This window comes from Terrapene carolina, unplaced genomic scaffold (genome assembly GCF_002925995.2).
Source record: "Terrapene carolina triunguis isolate 2854851 unplaced genomic scaffold, T_m_triunguis-2.0 Scaffold647, whole genome shotgun sequence".
Taxonomy (NCBI): domain Eukaryota; kingdom Metazoa; phylum Chordata; order Testudines; family Emydidae; genus Terrapene; species Terrapene triunguis.
Window position 1 is genome coordinate 476,625 of NW_020664998.1, and position 20,770 is coordinate 497,394.

Here is a 20,770-nt window from a genome sequence, read left to right on the forward strand (position 1 = left end):
GGCTGGAGGAAGAATTGAGAAATTTCAGCAGGGAGTTAAATAAAGTACAGATGGTGGTGTCGTAACAGGGAACACGGGTTTCATTAGCAGCTTATCCTCACTAGGACTGAGAAGCCCCTGAAGGGTTAAAATCCATGTGCATTTTATATAACAACCTGGTATATGGATTGTGCCAGCTCTTTTCCAGACCCAAAGTCCAGAGTATGGTCAAGAGACCAGAGGCCTAGCAAATAGTGATTCGTTAAGAGAAAAGCAGAATAAACAAGATAACATTGCCTTTGCTAAGCTATGCTTGGTCAGTAGAAATGCCAGATGTTGAAGCAATAATTTCATCCAATGTTTCAAATTGAACAAAAGATCCTTGTTCCTATTGTGTTAGTCTCTTCTGTAGGGAAACGTTCTTCCCACAGATCCAACCTTGAGTTTATGAAAAGTTGGCACATGTCAGTATAAAATATGTCATCCTTCCACCTCCCTTCCCAGGGACCAATGCCCTGCCTTAAGACATAAAGGAGACAATCTTTATTGTCAGATACTTTCACTGTTTCTTTGCTTTAACCCCTAGGAATGTCCCTGTTGGACAATCAAAGGAGTTGCTCCATTCCTATGGACCCCAAATCAGAATCCAACATATATATATTTTATACTAATAACATTTTATCAAAGTATTAATTAAATGTTAACTTGCTAACTTGAGACCATGGGCGGAGACACTATGTAACCTGTTAACCATTGGCTAATGTGCTATCTTGTTTTGCTGCAAAACCTATCCCGGGGTGTGGAACTGCCTACCCCGTCACTTTCCCTCGCCCATGGAAAATCCATATATTCCATTGTAATCAATTGATTGACAGTGTCTCTGAGCCTAATAAGCCAGGTGACACTCTGCCAGCACTGTGTGTAATAAACTCCTATGCTTGACCTCTACACGGTGTGGATTTATGTCCTTCACCCCCTTTCCAATGCAACAAACACAGCATCTCTCGGTGGGCTGAAACATTTACTCCCCCAGCCGAACTGTGGTTCCCCCATATGCAAAACTGTAGGTTGAGCTGTGGGTCTACTCTGTGTCACTTGGCCTGGGGCATCAAAAGACTTAACAAGTGTATACACCTGACCGGTTGGATTGTACACAGACACCCTTCGCTAAAACAAAGGGTTGTGGAAAAGCCTTTGAGCGTGTTGAGTTTGTTTGGGCTAAGCAGGCAAAGCAAATCAGTCATGCTCGACTTCCAGAAAACCAGAGTGGAGTTAAGTTTTTAACCCAGGAACAAACGGTTGGGTTTGATTGTTTTTTTCTCCTGTTTATTCAGCGGTTTGTGGTTTTCTGTGATGACAGATGAAGCCATTGTGGGTTGAATGTATGGGCTTGTTTTCTTTTTTTAAATAAGAGGTCAATTGACGTGTTTTAAACTATGGAAGGTTACGCTGCTAAAGGCAAAGGCGGCTCTTACCAAACTAACATCCTGGGTTAAGAAAACGCAGGCTCGATTCAAGGCTGCTCCAGCATGGGCTGTGAATGGAGGGTCAAGCCACCCGAACCGAAGGCTGTTGCAGCACAAAATGTCTTGAGGTGTTTGCTTTGTGTTTGCCACATGGGGCGGGTTGTATATTGGAGACAGCGTTGCAGGTCAGAGCTCTGTGCCAAGCAAAATTGCCACGGCGCTCAGCGATGTTGCTGGTGAAACAGATGGGTAAAGACTGCTGTGAAGAACAAGTCCCAGGGGACTTTGACCCCCTTTGGGGGTTGCAATTGGCTTGTGAATGCCAAAGCGCCTTTAAAAAGAAGTCTTTTCAAAAGAGTGGGAAAATGCTTGGGGAAAAATGTCTCAGGGGCTAAATATTACACAAACTGAGCATGTTTAACCTCTTGTGCATGGCGTTTTCATGGACTGTGGGAATGGGCCACTGCAAATAAATACACAAGCAGCCAGCAGAGGGGAAAGTTCAACTTCCCATTTTGGGCACATGCTTAAAAGACGTGATGGGGGGTGATGGGGCTGCGGTTACCTAGGATGCCACTAGGGGGAGCCAGAGCCCAAGTGACATAGAGGGATGGAACCTCATGGGACAGAACCATGCTCTGCTGGTGAGCCTCACTCCCGACCCGCAGCCCCTGCTAGTCCAGCCCTGGGCTCCCCCGTTACCTCTGCCGGTGCCCCTCACTCCCGACCCGCAGCCCCCTGCTAGCCCAGCCCTGCCCCCTCCCACCAGCTCTGCTGATGCCCCTCACTCCCAACCCGCAGCCCCCTGCTAGCCCAGCCGAGGAGCTTGGAGAGGAGGAAGCCGCACTGGTGGGGGTCGCGGGGAGGTTACAGACAGGTACGTGTATTGGTTGCTGTGCCCCCACTCCAGAGCGGCTGGGCTGGGCCATGAGGACTCCAGGGCAGGGAAGCCGGGGAGTGAGGGCGCGCTGCTCACAGGGACACACGTGTGTGTGTGTGTGGGGGGGGGGGACGTCAGGAAAGGGTAGCAGCGCAGACAGACACATGGAGCAAGGCTCAGCCCCTCCAGCAGGGGGCAGCACACACACACACACACACACACACACACACACACACACACAGAGCAGGGCCCATCCGCTTCAGCAGGGGGCAGCAGAGACACACACACACACACACACACAAACAGACACACACACACACAGAGCAGGGCTCAGTCCCTCCAGCAGGGACACACACACACACACACACACACACAAACAGACACAGAGCAGGGCTCAGTCCCTCCAGCAGGGGGCATCAGGGACACACACACACAGAACAGAGCCCGTCCCCTCCAGCAGGGGGCAGCACACACACACACACACACACACAGAGCAGGGCCCATCCGCTTCAGCAGGGGGCAGCAGAGACACACACACACACACACACACAAACAGACACACACACACACAGAGCAGGGCTCAGTCCCTCCAGCAGGGGGCATCAGGGACACACACACACACACACACACACACACACAGAACAGAGCCCGTCCCCTCCAGCAGGGGGCAGCAGGGACACACACACACACACAAACACAGAGCAGGGCTCAGCCCCTCCAGGAGGGGGCATCAGGGACACACACACACACAAACACACACACACAGGCTGTGGGCCTCACTAGGCGGTACAACTTGAAACACAGATTCTCTTGCTCAAACGCACCCATCATCCGTGCAGCTCCCCCCCCCCCCCGACCCCACCTCCCCCCAGCCCCACCTGTGGCATGCACCAGGAGTGATTCCTGCAGCGTAACCATGCCAGTCCCCAGACAAACGATGCAACGTGCCGGAAACGCACATCAAGGAAGTGGTTTGCTGTCTCACTTCGGGAGTGTGCCGCGCCCTGCATCCCCACCCGACGCCTGACTCAGAGCGACTCAGCATCGCGTCGCCGTCGGCCAAACAGCGGCACCCGGGGGACGAAATCCAGGCTCGAACCGAGAGGGGTTTTTTAGACCCCAGAGAACTGGACGAAGTTTCCTCCTGGAACAGGACCAGGCGCTCCGGAGAAGCCGAGTGGAAGTGGTCCCGGAGGGGATCCCACCCTCTGGAACCAGAGTCGCTAGCGAAAATAACGGTGACAGCATAGGCGCCGACTCCGTGGGTGCCCCGGGGCTGGAAAAACACCCACCGGCAGCCCTGCCAATCAACTTCTCTCCCTCCCTCCAGTGCCTCCCGCCCACCAAGATCACCTGTTCAGTGGCCTGCAGGAGGCGCTGGGGGAGGGGGCGGAGCAAGGGTGGGAAGAGGCGGGGCAGGGGCAGGAAGAGGTGGGGTGGGGCGGGGCCTTGGAGGAAGGGGTGGAGTGGAGGCAGAGCCTGGGGCAGAGCGGGGGTCTAGCACCCTCCGGGAAATAAGAAAGTCGGCGCCCGGAGGTGACAGAAAACCTTCACCTTGATTTCGTCTGCAGCGTAGCCGCAGCCGCGTTGGTCCCAGGATGTTAGAGACACAAGGTGGGGGAAGGAACAGCTTTGATTGGACCAGCTCTCTCGCCAACAGAAGTCGGGCCGATAAGATGTGATGTTGAGCAGAATTTCAGGGGGGAATTTTGCAGGAAATGTCCACTGGAAAGGACTGGCCCGAGCCTCCAATTTTCATAGATGTTATGGCCAGGGGAGACAGCTGCACTCACCTCACCTCACCTGCCTAACACGGGCTGTAGGATTTCCCGGAATAATCCCCATTTGGACAAAAGCAGATCTTCTAGAGAAACAGCCAATCTTGCTTTTAAAATCGCCAGGGATGGAGAATCCACCGCAGGGCTTAGCCAGCTGTTCTACAGGTTAATTACTCTCACTGTTAAAAATGTGTGCCTTAATTCTCATCTGGATTTGTCTGGCTTCAACTTGCAGCCATTGGATCGTGTTAGACCATTGCTGGATTGAAGAGCCCCCGATCAAATTTCTTTCCCCCATTAAAGACTGTGATCAGGTCACCCCTTCTCTGACCCCTCCTCCATTTATCAACAGCAATAACGGGACACAGGATTCTCAGTTTTGAACTGTTCTTTGTGGTCACAAGAACTAGAAACTGATATTTTTTTATTTGACAAAAGTGGAGATTTTCACGTATTCACCTGACTCCAGGAACTGAGGCTTGAAGAAAATCAGCAAACATTGAAAGAATTGGCTGTGCCTGAATGGCGAAATCTTTCACCAGACTGTTATCCTGGTTTTTTGACTATTCTAAATGAAAGGATCCATAAAGCTACACCCCACTGGGTGTTGGCTTCTGGTCTCTTGTCACTGGTGTAACTTCCCTTAGCATCACTGTGAGGTGCATGGTATTTTTAATAAACCGCATCCTGCTACTTCCTGCTTTCTGTATGAATCAGTCGATGTAAAGAACAGATATGCTAGGAGGCGAGCTGGAGAGTATGTGTATTTCATGGGCTAATATACCGCTTCACTGAAACCACAACAGCTCTGTGTGAAGTGATTTTCCTCTGGTCTGTGCATAATATCTCACCTAGAGCTGGTTTATGGGCATTCATAGCTTTCCCATAGCCCCAAACACTTCCCCCTTAGATTGGTGGCAGTAGTGGGATCCTTGGTCTTCCTCCAGGTATCCGGTCTCCTGCCTCTATCTGGCTTACAGTGGAATTTTGCAATTCTCCCACTCTTAGACCAAGTGTGGGCACAACACCCATGTGTACTGACCATTTATTCCTAGCCTGGTCCAACTAGGCATCTGTTTAGAGCTAGCGGGAATGTTCTTTTGCTGGAAAACACCATTTCAGCAACACCGAAATTCCCCATGGGACTGTGTCAATTTTGATGAAATTTCATTTCGGGGGGAAAGATGGAAAACAAACAAAAGCATTTCAATACGGCCGCAGCTTCGACCTTTTTGGGAGGGAATGTTTTGGTTTTTCATTTCTTTGTGAAAGATTTTGATCTGTTTTGTTTTAAAATTGCGTAAAAAACATTTTAAAACATCAACATCGAAACCAAATGCTTTGATTGACCCACAACGAATGTTTCCCCCCCAAATACCCATCTAGCAGGAAGCATTGACATTCAGGATTTGCATTCGGATTTGTAAAGAAACACAAACGTCACAAATTTTCCCATAAATTGGCAGTTCCTGTTCCCACACAGCCCTGCATCTCTCTCTTTCGGGAAGCTGTGATCGCTTCTATCCCATAACGAGCCTTCTTAAAACAAGGAGGTTTATTAGCAAATAGAACAAAGCAGCAGAGAAACCGATTTCCAAACAACAAACAGCCGACACGGACGCTTCCGTGCGTCTGAAATACATTTCGCTCCAAGCTAAGGGCTTGTCTATGTGGGGACATGAACACCTGCTTTGCAATGGGAGGAGATCAAAGTGCAAGAGGAAACTTTTAGTGCGCAGTAGCAAGGTCCATGCGACAGCTAGTGCACTAAGTGCACCTAAGTTAGAGGGGCTTCCCGAGTCACGGGACAAGAACACACACCAACTCCCTGTCCCTTCACAAACCCAATTTCCTTTCCAGAGAACTCGTGTTCCAACCTGCGCGTCTTTGTCAGGGAAACATTTTGGTGGGGGAGGTTTAGGTTGGATATTAGGAAACACTTTTTCACTAGGAGGGTGGTGAAGCACTGGAATGGGTTCCCTAGGGAGGTGGTGGAATCTCCATCATTAGAGGTTTTTAAGGCCCGGCTTGACAAAGCCCTGGCTGGGATGATTTAGTTGGGGATTGGTCCTGCTTCGAGCAGGGGGTTGGACTAGATGACCTCCCGAGGTCCCTTCCAACCCTGATATTCTATGGTTCTATGATTCTATGAAACTCCGTTTATTAAAGCACCACCTGTCTGCGTCTGGACCCAGTTACCACCCGGCTCACTGGCTTTTGTTACAGGCCCGAGGGGTGACATCTTCCCTTTGCCCAGTCTTGGAACAACGAGCGCTTTGATCTTGGTCAAGGTGTCTGTCCCGCTTGGCATAAGGGGGGCCCCTAAGTAGGTCGGGGCCTGTGCAGCACCCAGCGTGATGGGGGTTCCAGGGACGATCTCTCCTCTGGACTCTCCAGTTTGTCCCCATTTTTCCTGCAGCGCTGTGCCCAGGATGGACCCAATTCTCCAGCTGGAGCCTCTCCAGTGCTGAGCAGAGCGGGACAATGACCTCCCGTGTCTGACCTACGACACCTCGGTGAATGACCCCAGAATGCTACTGCAGCATGGCTTTGTGACTCAGGTTCAATTTGTGACCCTCCTTGACCCCCAGATCCTTCCCAGCCATACAGCCTGTCACGGAGTCCCCGGGTGATGCTCTGGAACTGCTCCCCACAAAGCCAGACAGGACTTTGGGGAGCCTCCTCTCCCTTGGAGCAGACTGTCTTCAGGGCAAGAAGCTCACATGGCTTCACCTCCTGGGTCTCTCCTGGGAGCATTCAGCATATGCCCCTCCGTGCGCTTCCCACAGCGAGTCCGCCCAGGCGGGGTCCTGGGGAAGCCAGAAGACCTGCATGCACCCCCACTTCACAGTCAGACATGATTCTCAGCCAGCCAGTAAAGCAGAAGGTTTATTTAGATGACAGGAACACAGTCCAAGACAGGTCTTGCCGGCACAGACAACAGGCCCCCCCCAATTAGGTGCATCTTGGGGTCCCAGGGAACCACATCCCCCTTGGGAGGTCAGAGCCCTGTCTACCTCCCAGCCCTTCCACCAGCCAGCTCTGAAACTCTCCCTCCAGCCTTTGTTCAGTTTCCCGGGCAGAGGTGTCACCTGGCCTCTAACCCCTTCCTGGGTTCTCATGTTACATGCTCAGGTATTCTCCCTCACGGCCAGTCTCCCATCCCCCAATGCAGACCATCCTAGCCACACTCCCCTCTCAGCATTCAAAGACCACATTAAGAACAGTCCCAGTTCGTCACACAGCCATTCCCCAGTTTGTAGCTGTGCATTGGGGTCTCCCTTCCTAAGTGACGTTCTTTGCCCTTATCTTGACAGAATTTCCTCCTGTTGATTTCGGACCAATTCTCCAACTTGTCCAGGCTGTTTCAAACTCTCAGCCTGCCCTCCAAAGTGCTTGCAACCCCTCCCGGCATGGAGTCAGCCACGGATCTTAGCGACATGCTCCCCACTCCATTATCCGAGACATTAATAAACATATGGAAGAGTACCGGTCCCAGGACTGGCCCCGGGACCCCACTAGACATCCTCCCAGTTTAACCATTAATAGCTACTCTTTGAGGAGGGTCTTCCAACCAGTTGTGCACCCACCTAGTGGTGATTTCTTTGAGGCCTCATTTCCCTGGCTTGCTTATGGGAATGTCAAAAACCCAACGAAAATCAAGCTCTATCTCATCTTCGGTATCTCCCCCGTGCGTTAGGCCGGGAACGTTGTCGATCTTCAGAAACACCCATCCCCACACCTCCCACAGGGCTGCCCAGGGCATCAACTGCTCCCCACACATTTCAGTTATTATTTTGATTCCCTTAGTTACGCCGCCAGCAGTAACCAGGATCCTGAGGTTTTGCTGCTGCGTGTTCTTTCTCTCGCCGCTTCCGTTCTCTATCTGAACCAGCCTTTGGTTCTGCTATAAAGGAAGGAAGGGTGGGGGCTCTGGCCACGGCTGGTGACTGAGACTTCAGAGAGGGAAGCACCTGGGTCCGCTGAAGCCCACGATAACCAAAGGTACGTTTATTATTCTTCATTCTACGGTAGCAGCCGGTGGCTCCGGTTAGCGATGGGCGTCCGGGAGCGCCAGGTGCTGTACGCACGTACTGAAAGGGTACTGTCTTCCCCAAAGATCTTGCAGTAGAAGATCAGGGTTCCTGTTGTTCCAGGCGGTGCACAGACCCCAATATTGTCTCTGTTGTGCCGGGTGCTGCACAGATCCCAGCCAAGATCAGGGCCCCATTGTGCCAGGTGCTGTGCAGACCCTGACCGAGATCAGCTGCTGCGTAAGCAGCTCATGACAGACAGTCTCTGCCTTCAAAACACTTGCACTCTAGATAGACCAAGGAAGGATCAGTCTGTCCACTTAACAGATGGGGGAAACTGAGGCACAGTGTGATGAAATGACTCAGATGGGTGTCTGGGGCTGACCCAGGAATAGAACGTGGGTGTCCTGAGTCCCACTGGGAACAGTGCTGCTCAACATGGCCATACATTGCTAGATTATTGGGCTCAACGGGTAGTGATCAATGACTCCATGTCTAGTTGGCAGCTGGTATCAAGCGGAGTGCCCCAAGGGCCGGTCCTGGGGCTGGTTTTGTTCAATATCTTCATTAATGATCTGGAGGATGGCGTGGATTGCACCCTCAGCAAGTTTGCAGATGACACTAAACTGGGAGGAGTGGTAGATATGCTGGAGGGTAGGGATAGGATACAGAGGGACCTAGACAAATTGGAGGATTGGGCCAAAAGAAATCTGATGAGGTTCAACAAGGACAAGTGCAGAGTCCTGCACTTAGGACGGAAGAATCTCATGCACTGCTACAGACTAGGGACCGAATGGCTAGGCAGCAGTTCTGCAGAAAAGGACCTAGGGACGAGAAGCTGGATATGAGTCAACAGTGTGTCGTTGTTGCCAAGAAGGCTAACGGCATTTTGGGCTGTATAAGTAGGGGTATTGCCAGCAGATTGAGGGATGTGATCACTCCCCTCTATTCGGCACTGGTGAGCCCTCATCTGGAGTACTGTGTCCAGTTTTGGGCCCCGCACTACAAGAAGGATGTGGAAAAATTGGAAAGAGTCCAGCAGAGGGCAACAAAAATGATTCGGGAGCTGGAGCACATGACTTATGAGGAGAGGCTGAGGGAACTGGGATTGTTTAGTCTCCAGAAGAGAAGAATGAGGGGGGATCTGATAGCTGCTTTCAACTACCTGAAGGGGGGTTCCAAAGAGGATGGAGCTCGGCTGTTCTCAGTGGTGGCAGATGACAGAACAAGGAGCAATGGTCTCAAGTTGCAGTGGGGGAGGTCTAGGTTGGATATTAGGAAAAACTATTTCACTAGGAGGGTGGTGAAGCACTGGAATGGGTTCCCTAGAGAGGTGGTGGAATCTCCTTCCTTAGAGGTTTTTAAGGTCAGGCTTGACAAAGCCCTGGCTGGGATGATTTAGTTGGGAATTGGTCCCTGCTTTAAGCAGGGGGTTGGACTAGATGACCTCCTGAGGTCCCTTCCAACCCTGATATTCTATGATTCTATGATCTGGAAAAACCTGTGAGGTGACCAAGTTTGCAGATGATACAAAATTACTCAAGAGAGTTAAGCCCAAAGCTGCCTGCGAAGAGTTACAGAGGGATCTCACCAAACTGGGCATCAAAATGGCAGAGGAAATTCAAGGTTGATAAATGCAAAGTAATGCACATTGGAAAACATAATCCTAACTATACATATACAGTGTTGGGGACTAAATTAGCTGTTACCACTCAAGAAAGAGATCTTGGAGTCATTGTGGATAGTTCTCTGAAAACATCCACTCAATGTGCAGCGGCAGTCAAAAAAGGGAACAGAATGTTGGGAATCATTAAGGATGGGATAGATAATAAGACTGAAAATATCATGTTGCCTCCATATAAATCCATGGTACTCCCACATCTTGAATACTGCATGCAGATGTGGTTGTCCCATCTCATAAAAGATATATTGGAATTGGAAAAGGTGCAGAGAAGGGCAACAAAAATGATGAGGGGGATGGAACAGCTTCCATATGAGGAGAGATTAATAAGACTGGGACTTTTCAGCTTGGAAAAGAGATGGCTAAGGGGGAATAGGAGAGAGGTCTATAAAATCATGAGTGGTGCGGAGAAAGTGCACAAGGAAGTGTTATTTACTCCTTCACATAACACACGAAGCAGGTGTCACCAGATGAAATGACTAGGCAGCAGGTTTAAAAGAAACATACGGAAGTACGACTTCACCCAGCGCACAGCTAGCCTGTGGCATTCGCTGCCAGGGGCACCATTTCGGGGGGGGGGGGGAAACTTTAACCATCATTCCAGGAGCTATGTAGGCAGCTGAAATCTTTAGTTTTTTGGCAGATAATAACTTAGAATTAGGTGGCAGGCGCTCTGTATCTAATTCCTATATGAAGAAAGAAAAATATAGATAGAAACCCCAGTGAAAGCCCCATTTTACATGTATGTGTAAATTTAGAACAATCAGGAGATAACATAGCAAGATATTCCCACCCCAAGCCTTGAGGGATCGTAAGAGAATAAGAATAGCCAGACTGGGTCAGACCAATGGTCCATCTAGCCCAGTATCCTAGCTAGTACCAGAGGACGATGCCAGGTGCATCAGAGGGAATGAACAGAACAGGCATTGATCGAGTGACCCATCCCATCATCCACTCCCAGCTTCTAGCAAACAGGCTAGGGACACTTAGAGCAGGGGGTCACATCCCTGCCCATCCTGGCTAATAGCCACTGATGGACCTATCCTTCAGGAACTTATCTAGTTCTTTTTTGAACCCTGTTATAGTCTTGACCTTCACAACATCCTCTGGCAACGAGTTCTACAGGCTGACGGTGCGTTGTGTGAAGCAATACTTCCTTTTGTTTAGTCATTTCACTGGGTGACACCTAGTTCTTCTGTTATGAGAAGGAGTAAATAACACATCCTTATTCACTATCTCCACTATCTCCGAAAACATTTTATAGACCTCTCTCATATCCCCTCTCAGTCGTCTCTTTTCCAAGCTGAACAGTCCCAGTCTTTTTAAACTCTCCTCATACGGCAGCTGTTCCATCCCCCTCTTCATGTTTGTTGCCCTTCTCTGTACCTTTTCCAATTCCAATAGAACTTTTTTGCGATGGGATGACCAGATCTGCACACAGTATTCAACATGTGGGCATCCCATGGATTTCTATAGATCCAATATTTTCTTTTCTGTCCTGTTATTGATCCGTTTCCTAATGATTCCCAACATTCTGTTCCCGTTTTTGACTGTCGCTGCCCATTGAGTGGATGTTTTCAGAGAACTATCCACACTGACTCCAAGATCTCTTTCTTGAGTGGTAGCAGCTAATTTAGATCCCATCATTGTATATGTATAGTTGGGGTTATGTTTTCCGATATGCATTACTTTGCATCTACTTTCCTATATCAGTTTTGAAGCCTTAATACAAAAACTAACATTTTAATGTATATTACCTTTTGGAAAATTATAAGCAGGCAAATATATGCACTTTTAATTTGTGTATCTCATTGCTCATGAAAAAGTTGAGTCTAAAGTAGTTGAGTTTCCCCTCAAACATTCTTCTAAAACATGGAATAACTAATAAATTAGAGAAGTTCATTCTGGCACTAGCTTAATAAAATGGAAGAACAAAAAGTTTTTCAGGTGATAATTGGAAAGAAAATATGACAATACATTGGCCAACACGGGTTTCCCATCAGCTCTAAGAAACCCGAAGGTGTATTTCCAGTAGATAACAATGTTATCACCTTTTTACAATGGTGATGCATTTTCTTTTCTTATGAAGTTACTCAGTAACTAGAAATAAAGTCTTAAAGATTATAATCTATTTATACAATGCATTTGATAGTTCTCCAGCACAAACGAAACACCCTCCAGTTCAAGGAACTCAAGGTGTAAAGATTCAAAACGTAAAAACCAATTGATAAATTGAACTTGTATTTACGAAGGGCTGATCTAAAAGCCGGTTTTAGCCTCTGGAAGATGTTCAGTTTTATAATGTCCTATAGGAATCCGGAGTATGGATCTGCAGTGACGCAGCTGAATGATTCTCAACGTGCTATAATGAAAATACAGTCTGACACTAGCCGTGTCAAATGTTATCAAGCAAATTTGCCCTCTAAGCAATGTCATATCTAGGGCACATTCAGATACTAAGGAAGTTGGGAAAGAGACCTGTTTCCAGGCTGTAACAACCTGGTACGATTCAGAGCCCTCCAGGAACTGTGAAAAAGTCCCAGGGTCCATAGACTAACTGAACAAAGAAACCATTTATATTTGCTGGTTGAGATGCCGAGGTACAGACAATAACACCCTCTGGTTTCCATCAGGAGCGACTGAAACGTCTCAGGGCAGCACCGACGGTGACACTGGAAATAAAACTGCCCGGCTTTGTGGGGGAGACTCCTGGAGCTCAGCACTCACCAGGTCCCTTCTCTGGGCCAAGGCTGCCCAGCACCTGCCCTCCCCTGGCTCCCATCCCACCAGCGGGGGACCGAGGAGCTATTTCCCCACAGGAAGGGCTTTGAGTGCCCTCTGGTGCCGGGGCTGCGAGCGCTGCTGCTGGCAGGGGGGCTAATGGGCGCCCAGGCTCTCAGCCGCCCAGCCGGAGGGGGCATGTGGGGATCTCGTTATACCCGCTCTGCTCAGGGTGGGGGCAGACAGAGCCATACAGACAGCTCCCGCCTCCCCCTCCCGGCCACGGAGCAGCAGCAGCCCACACAGCCGGGGATTTACATCCCACAGCCCGGCGTCGAGAGGGGGCGGGGGGGAGCTGTAGGTGCAGCTCCCGGGGGACAGCCCTGTCAGCCAGCAGCCACGTCCCACTCCGAGCCCAGCTACGGGCTGCGGCTTCCTCCGGCGAGAGCGCGGGGCAGCGGATCATTTTCCTGTTTGCACCCCGCTGTGGTGGGAAACTCGGGGGATGGGGGGCAGAAGCCCCCCTTGCCCTCCCTAAATGGCGCCCCCGCCAGGGGATGTTGTGAAACCCAGCAGTATAACTGGGTTCAGAAGACAATGAGATCAGTTCCTGGAGGATGGGTCCATCAGTGGCTATTAGCCCCCGGCCCTGGGTGTCCCTAAACCTCTGACTGCCAGAAGCCGGGAGTGGCCAACAGAGGCTGGATCACTTGATAATCGTCCGGTTTTGTTCATTCCCTCCGGGGCACTTGGCACTGGCCACTGCCAGACACAGGACCCTGGGCTAGATGGGCCATTGCTTTGGTGATGCTAATATATTTTCTAGTGGTCTTAACTCGTTTCATTTTCTTTCTAGTCCCATCCACATTGTAACTCTCAGGTTCAGACCACCGAGGCTCAGAGACCTGATCAGTCCCAGCTCAAACACACCAGGTCCGTGGCTGAGACGGGGAGAGAACCCAGGAGTCCTGGCTCCCAGCCCCAGTGTCTGCCTGTTAATCACCTGACCTGTCAGCGCTTGCTGTCCTACAGGGCCCACGTGACCTTGTGGTCTGCTCCGTCATGACAAAAGTGCTCATCGCCCTCTGTGTCCTCAGCGCTCTCCAAGCGACCGCAGCAGCTCAGAACGAAACGGGTGAGTCACCAGCGGTCGGGGCCGGCAGCCTGAGCTGTGGCCACCCCATAGGGGACAGGAGGGGCGTGGTCCTCCTTTAAAGAGCCTGTGAGCCCTCTAGCGATGCTCACTGTGTTCTGTGATTGAGACACCCCCAAACTCCAGGTCGTTTGGGGATAACGTCGGTTGGAAAATGGGGGGCGTCAGGGGGTTCCCCCCCAGTGGAAATTTCAAGCTGTCCATGGAAAATCGAAACATGCAAAATTTCAATCCTGAAAAGCTGCTGCAGTGCCTTGTGGGAACTGTAGTTCAGGGACCTTGTGCTCTTTCTAGGAGGGGAGTGGGGTCTAGTGGTTAGAGCAGGGTGGGGCTGGGATCCAGGACTTCTGGGTTCTAGTCCCAGCTCTGGGAGGGAAGTGGGGTCTAGTGGTTAGAGAAGGGCCAGCTGGGATTCAGGACTCTTGGGTTCTCCCCCCCCCAGCTCTGGGAGCGGAGTGGGGTCTAGTGAGTTAGAGTGGGGGGCGGTCTGGGACCCAGGACTCCTGGGTTCTCTGTCTGTTTCTGGGAGGGGAGTGGGGTTGAGTGGTTAGAGCAGGGGGCTGGGAGCCAGGACTCCTGGGTTCTCTCCCCAGCTCTGGGAGAGGAGTGGGGTCTAGTGGTTAGAGCGGGCGGGGGGGGGGGGGGGGGAGGCCATGAGACATGTAGTCCAGGTAGGAGAATACGAGCAGGAGACAACTGAATTTCACCTCCCATGATGCACCGGGTGCTATTTCTGGCTTCAAATATGACCATTTTGGGCCCCCGAAATCAATTCAGTTTCTGGCTGTTCAGCACTTCAGCCACAGGGGGCAGGGGGGGCAGAGTGCAGTCCCGCGGGTGGGGAAAAACAAAGACAAAACAACCCCACCAGCTACCCAATGGGCTGTGGGTGGGGAACTAGCCCTGCCAATCAGCAGGAGGTGTGGCCCAGCTGGCTCTGATCAATCACCAATCACTGCCGAGGCTGCGGGCAGTGGGCGGAGCCTGAAGGCTATATGAGTCGGACCCCGTGCACTCCAGGAGGGCCGGGGGGTGAGAGGTGACCCACAGCAGAAGGGGTCGCTCAGCCACAAGCCCTAGAAACAATGCCAGAGCTGGGTCTGACCCACGGCTCTTTGGGCAAGATGGTGTCGTGTGCGGGCACCGATCAGAGCTTCTGTGAAGAGATCGGTGCACGGAGAACTCACAGGGAAATGGGCCCAAAGCAAACAGCTGCAGATGATGGTGAAAGCTGTGTTGATGCACCCATGTTTTGTAAGAACTGCTACGTCCTCTGCTTTCCTGTCTGCCCCTCGCCTCCGTTTCTGGGGCGGCTGGGTCATCTGGGCCCACAAGCAATCGGGGGGTGACATCAGAATATTCAACCATTTGCCAAGATCCATTTTCCATCCATGAATGGCCGGAATGGGAAATTTTCCACTGCCGTCGGGACCCGGTGGGGTAACATTTGCGGGTTATTATCAGGTGAACGCAGAAGATGTCACAGCCCCTTGGTGGTTTGATCTGCTCCTCAGCCCTGGGGTGGAATACTGCCCCCTTGAGTGAGGGTGGCTGTAGGTGAGCGGGGCTATTGCACACTTCCAAGGGCTTTTGCACACTCAACCCTTTCCCCCGGGCCACTGGGTAGCAGTGCCAAGTCCGGGGGAAACTGAGGCAAGCAAAATTGGGAAGCCAGACATTGGTTGGGTACAAAGATGAGTTTTTCTCCCTGCCCCCCCTCTCTTTTCAGGGACGCCTCTGGCCTGTTTCTATTGCAAATCTGGGCAAAGCTGTCACACCGTCCCCCAGACCTGCTCCCCGCCCCAGGACGCCTGCATCATTGTTCAAGAACACAACACATTCGGTGAGTCCCGTCGTGGCGGCAGTGGGAGGCGCCCGTGCGGCGGGAACCCTGCTCTTGGGCGCGTTTGCCATGCGGCTCCCTAGCTTCCTGAGTCTGCTCCCGAGGGCGGTCATGGGGTCCCCATCAGCGGAGGTTTTCCGACCAGGTTGGACGAACACCTGTAAGGGCTGGTCTAGGTTGCCTTGATCCGCCCTCAGCACCGGGGGCTGGACTGGATGAGGTCTCTTCCAACTAGCGGTGGCATGGGGCGCTCGCTGGGTGATCGCAGGGAGCCCCCCAGCAGCGAGGGGCCCCCCAGGCCTGGGGACTCAGTTTCTTGTCCCAAGGGACAATATGACAGCCAAAGGGAAGTGCCCGCCCCACTCAGCATCATGGCCCAGGGATGGCAGCCCCCCCAGTGGGATGATGCCACCCCCCCTGTGGTTTTGGGGGGGCAACACTAGTCAGGACCCTGGAATTGAGCCTCGCAGGGAGGGCACCCTGGGACGAACCCCCCACTGCTTCCAGCCCTGCGGTCCTACAGAGGCAGCTGCTGATGGTTATAAGGTGGCGAGGGGTGGGGGGCGCATCCTGGAACGGCCGCGGCTCAGGGGCCATCCTGCTGAGCAAGGAGCCAAGGAAGAAAATGTAGGGGGAACGGCTGGGATTCAGGGCCCGATCCCCTGAGGCGCCCAACTCTCCTAGATCAGGGCCTTGGGCGGGAGGCCCCTCTCTCTGCCTGGGACGATCTCTCCCCTGGAGGTGGGTGCCCAAGTCAGGCCAGGCATTTCCCGTTTGGAAAGAAACAAGGGAGACCCCCAGGCCCGGCTAATCTCTGCTCTTGGAGCTGCTCTGACTGGGGCAGCTAACAGAATGGTCCCTGGGCTGGGGAGAAATCGGCTGTATCGCCCGGTGGTTAGCGCCCTCACCTGGCTGTGGGAGACCCACCTCTGAGGATCTGCTCATGCCAATATTTAACGGGGGTCATGCGGCTGCGGTGGCTCCGTCAGTGTAACCGGCGCGTGACGTTCCCTTCTTGCTTCCCTGCCTTTCCAACAGGCGCGGAGAATTCGGGCACGTACCAGTCCTGCGCCGACTCCCGCCAGAGCCTCACGGGCTTCCTGGCTTTTTACTTCGGGGCCAAGGTGGCCGTGGAGATCCGGTCAGAGATTTGCAAGAGCGGTGACTGCAGTGCCGAGTCCACGCCCTCCAGTACGTACCGCCGGCAGCGGGTCTGATTCGCGGGCGTGGGGAAGCCGCTGGGTCGAACCCCAAACCTCCAAGGAGCTGCTATTCCCGGCCTCGGGGAAAAGCCAGGAGATTTCCGAAGACCCTGGGGCAAGCGGGCAGTTCGGGGGGAAGTCATTTGTCATGGGAAGCAAGTGTGGATGAGACATGTCCAGGGGAGAGAGGGAAGTTTTAATGCCTTTGTCCTGGTAAGACCTTCCCTTGCACACTGTGTCCAGCTATGGTCCCCCACCTTCAAGGCAGATGAATTCAAACTGGGCCAGGTGCAGAGCAGGGCTACGGGGCTGGTCAGAGACATGGGGAGCCGGATTTATGAGAGGGGACTGGAAGAGCTGGGTTTGTTTAGCCTGGGATAATGCAGGCTGAGAGGAGACCTCATTGCTCTTAGGGGGCATCTTCTGGGGTGCAAACCAGACCAGTAAGGGGTCACCCTGTAACCATGTGTGCCTTAAAATCCCCTACTTCTGTAGCTTGCAGCCTGGATGCCTGCAGCCTGTGGTCCCCTGAGTGTCTGTGGGCTGGGCAGCAGGTGTCCAGCGCTCTGCCCCTGGTACCCTCCACTCCATGGCTGCTGCTTGCAAAGGTGACCCCAACCCACGCCCCCCTGTCAGAGGCACAATCCGGTTTGTTTGCTCCTTTAAAGAGACCCTGCAGCTTGCCACAGTACCAGCAGTTAACCATCGCTTCTGTTCAAACACAGCACCAGACTGGCTGAGATCAGTGGTTTTCAACCTGTCTGAGATTTCCAAAGGAGTCCGCACCCCCATTCGGAATTCTTTAGGGCCATTTCTTACCGACCCTTTTCTTCAATCCCTTTGGTTGAAGAACCCATCTCGGCCTCCGTCGCTGGACAGGCACCAGCGAGCCGGAGCTCCTGCACGCGGAGAAACATGGGTCCTTCCACCGAGGCGGGTTGAAGCCCCTGGAAACTGCTGGGTTTTGTCTCTCGAAAGGAGCAAACGTGCGCGGAGCAAGGTGGACGCAAGCCCTGACTGGTCCGGAGTGTCCCCCAGAACACGACAGGGGGAAGCAGCCCTGAGGGATAAGAATGATAGAAGTTGGTGGATGAGGTGGGTGCGGGAACACACGGGCCAGGAAGTGACCGAGGCTGGAAGTCAGGATGTTTCTAGTGGCCAGAGGAGAGGGGTGGCGGGACAGCTGACAGCTGGAGGAGTGGGGGCAAATAACTGCGCTAGCTGCCTGAGCGGGATGATGTGCTGGGATGATGGCCCAGGAGGGTCCTGCCTGTCCTACGTTCTCCTGCCGCAGTTTCTTCCCAGAGCAAAACCTTCTTTCCCCGGCTGCCTTTCAGGGCAGGCTATCAGCAACGTCCCCAACGGGCTGCAGTGCCCGGCCTGCTACGCCCCGGGCTTCGAGAGCTGCGAGAGCGACGGGAACCTGCGCTGCACCGGAGGTGCTGACCAATGTGCTGCCGTCGGCGGGACACTGGCGCAAGGTGCGGCTTCCTTCACTCCGGGGCGGGTTAAATCCCCGGGGAGCCGGGGGGTGTCCTGGGGCTCGTCCGTGCCAGCTGAGCCGGGAACCGTCCCTTTGCTTACCAACAGCCGAAACAATAGAGCCCATCCCTCAAAACAAAGAACTGCATGATCAGACTTTGTCCTGGCTCCAAGCCCCCCCACTCTAGCTCACTGCACCCCACTCCGCTCCCACAGCCAGGGATAGTACCCAGGTGTCCTGGTTACCAGCTCTCTCTAACCACTAGACCCCATGTCCTTCCCAGAGGTAGGGATAGAACCCACACGTCTTGGCTCCCAGGCCCCCTGCTCTAACCACTAGATCCCATTCCCCATCCAGAGCCAGGGATAGAACCCAGGAGTCTTGACTCTCAGCCCCCCTGGAGATTCCAGCAAGACTTGGAGTCCTTTGGCATATTTTTGGTGATCCGCTCTGGTCAAAAGAGGTAAAAATATTTTACCCAATTTGCTGAGCAGCAGCAAAATTCTAGGGCCTTGTAGATCAGTTTCCCACTGGAGGAGAAATCCGTGGGGCAAAGTCTAGTATTTCCTTAGGGCAGCTTGCCTGTTTACATTGTTTCCACCAGTCCTGGAACAGAGGTGGGTGTAAATGGCATGCAGGCTGTCCCCTTAATCTCCGTTCAAACTCAAGGGACTCTCAGGGAATATTTCTGGAGTCAGAGATTCATGCAGAGAGCAATTTCTCCTGCTGCTTGCCACAGCTGCCCTGGAAAGATACCACATGAAAAATACCGGACTGCAAGCTTGTCTGACTAGGTGAAACATCTGCCAGGAGGGCATTGCTTCTGTAAGATGAGCACACTGCACCCCCTCAGAGCCCCCTGTGCCCCAGGAACTCCCTGCAACTCCTCCTTATTCCATGTGCCCCCCATACCCAGGTACCCCCAAGCCAGGGGCTCCGCATGGTCCTATCCACCAAAACATGAGATGCTGTCATACGGCATGCAGGACCTCCCTTTGCTAGGCCAGTGATAACGATTCAGAGGCCAGGGCATCTTGCAAAGAAACGTGGATGCATCGTGAGGACCGTGCTGGAAGAAGAGCGGGGTTCCCCCAACCCCCCGAGGTTTATTTTACCTCCATACTTGATACTGGTTCCATCGCTGCTGGAATCCTGTGTCCAGTGCTGGGGTCGGGGAGCATGGTGGTAAATTGGAGTGTGTGTGTGTGGGGAGGGGGGGGGTCCAGAGAAGAGCCATGGGAATGATCCAAGGCATGGAAAACCTGGCTTTAAAGTCCGGGGGCCTACGCTACGCATGACGCCACGTTCACTGATCACAGGGGTCCTTCCTGGCCTGAGAATTTATTAACCGGGCCGGGAGCTACCCCAAGGCCACTAGGGCTTGGAGACGAGGTCCCTGGAGAACCTGCCTGGGCCCGATCATGGTGTCACGGAAGGGATTAGGCCGTGCCGTGTCTGATCTGCTCTGGTTTCCCCACACAGGTGGTGTCGCGATCCCGTTTGCAGGCCGGGGCTGCGCTACCCGGGCGGCCTGTGAAATCAAGACGCTGGAATCGGGGGTGTTCACCTACAAACTGACCAATGTCCAATGCAGCCCAGCGCCCAAAGCGCAGACCAGCAGCGCCACCCCGACTCTGGCCTGGGGTCCCTTCACCCTGGCCAGCATCGTCCCCCGGGTCCCCCTTTTCCTCCCTTTCCTTCTGGGGCTATTCCTCTGCTAATGCCCCATCTGCATGACTGGCCGCCCCACAGGCCATTAGTGTCTCAGTATAACCAACGAGCTCTGCCTTTCCCCGCGCCTGACTGTGCCTCAGTTTCCCCCTCTTTGTAAGGGGGATAACAATGGCGAGCTGCCCTTGCAAAGGTCTTTGGGATCCCTGGATGGGCAGGGGCTTGAAACAGAGTCCGATACAGCCAAGAAGAGACTCTCTGCTAATTCCGTTGGGGTTTGGAGCAAAGTGCTGGGTATCATTAATATCCCCTCACAGCTTCTCCCCCAGCCTTTCAAAGATCCCTGCGAGGGAACAGAACCCTGGACTCCTGACTTGCAGCCCCCCAGCTCTAACCACTAGACCCCACTCGCCTCCCAGAGCTGGGGATAGAACCCAGAAGTCCTGGCTCCCAGCTCCCCGGAGACTCCAGAAATGGTCCGAGTCCCCCTGTGCATTTCAAACTGCTCTGAATAAAGCATGGCCAGAGATGCAATTGCCCAGGAGCGTCCCTGCATTCACTTGTGTTTGTGTGCACCAGCGCTGACCATGTCTGCTCCGCTTTCATGTGTCTCTGCCAAACACCAGTGCTTCAGGGAGCAATTCTGCCTCCAGAATTGACTCCAATCAGAAGCTTCAGGGCACAGCAAACCCACCTGCTCTTGCACACCTCCCTCCACACAAAAACCTTGCACAATTCCCCCACCCCAGAACTAGCAAAACCCCAGCACATCTCCCTGCGAGTCACAACCTGCTCGCACAATCAGAAAATGTCCTGCCCAGGCTAAGTGTAACAGCGCCACCTGGTGACGCCTGGCCTAACGATATTCTGGAGTTCCCC

General features: G+C 53.0%; 1 protein-coding gene across 1 annotated transcript; it reads left to right on the plus strand.

Annotated features, from left to right (window-relative positions):
• The first annotated feature begins 8,029 nt into the window (after positions 1-8,029).
• LOC113405088 (phospholipase A2 inhibitor and Ly6/PLAUR domain-containing protein-like) lies at positions 8,030-20,026 on the plus strand. Its single transcript, XM_026659657.1, has 6 exons — positions 8,030-8,108; positions 13,396-13,674; positions 15,422-15,535; positions 16,574-16,726; positions 18,075-18,218; positions 19,703-20,026. The coding sequence occupies exons 2-6, from the start codon at positions 13,602-13,604 to the stop codon at positions 19,939-19,941; spliced, it is 723 nt and encodes a 240-aa protein (XP_026515442.1). The 5' UTR covers positions 8,030-8,108; positions 13,396-13,601; the 3' UTR covers positions 19,942-20,026.
• The last annotated feature ends 744 nt before the right edge of the window (positions 20,027-20,770 follow it).

Bases quoted from the DNA above. Each gene is read 5' to 3' on its own strand.
- LOC113405088 (XM_026659657.1), top strand. From the start codon at position 13,602: ATGACAAAAGTGCTCATCGCCCTCTGTGTCCTCAGCGCTCTCCAAGCG. The intron at 13,675-15,421 runs GTGAGTCACCAG...CTCTCTTTTCAG, and splicing joins AGCAGCTCAGAACGAAACGG to GGACGCCTCTGGCCTGTTTC. The intron at 15,536-16,573 runs GTGAGTCCCGTC...CCTTTCCAACAG, and splicing joins TCAAGAACACAACACATTCG to GCGCGGAGAATTCGGGCACG.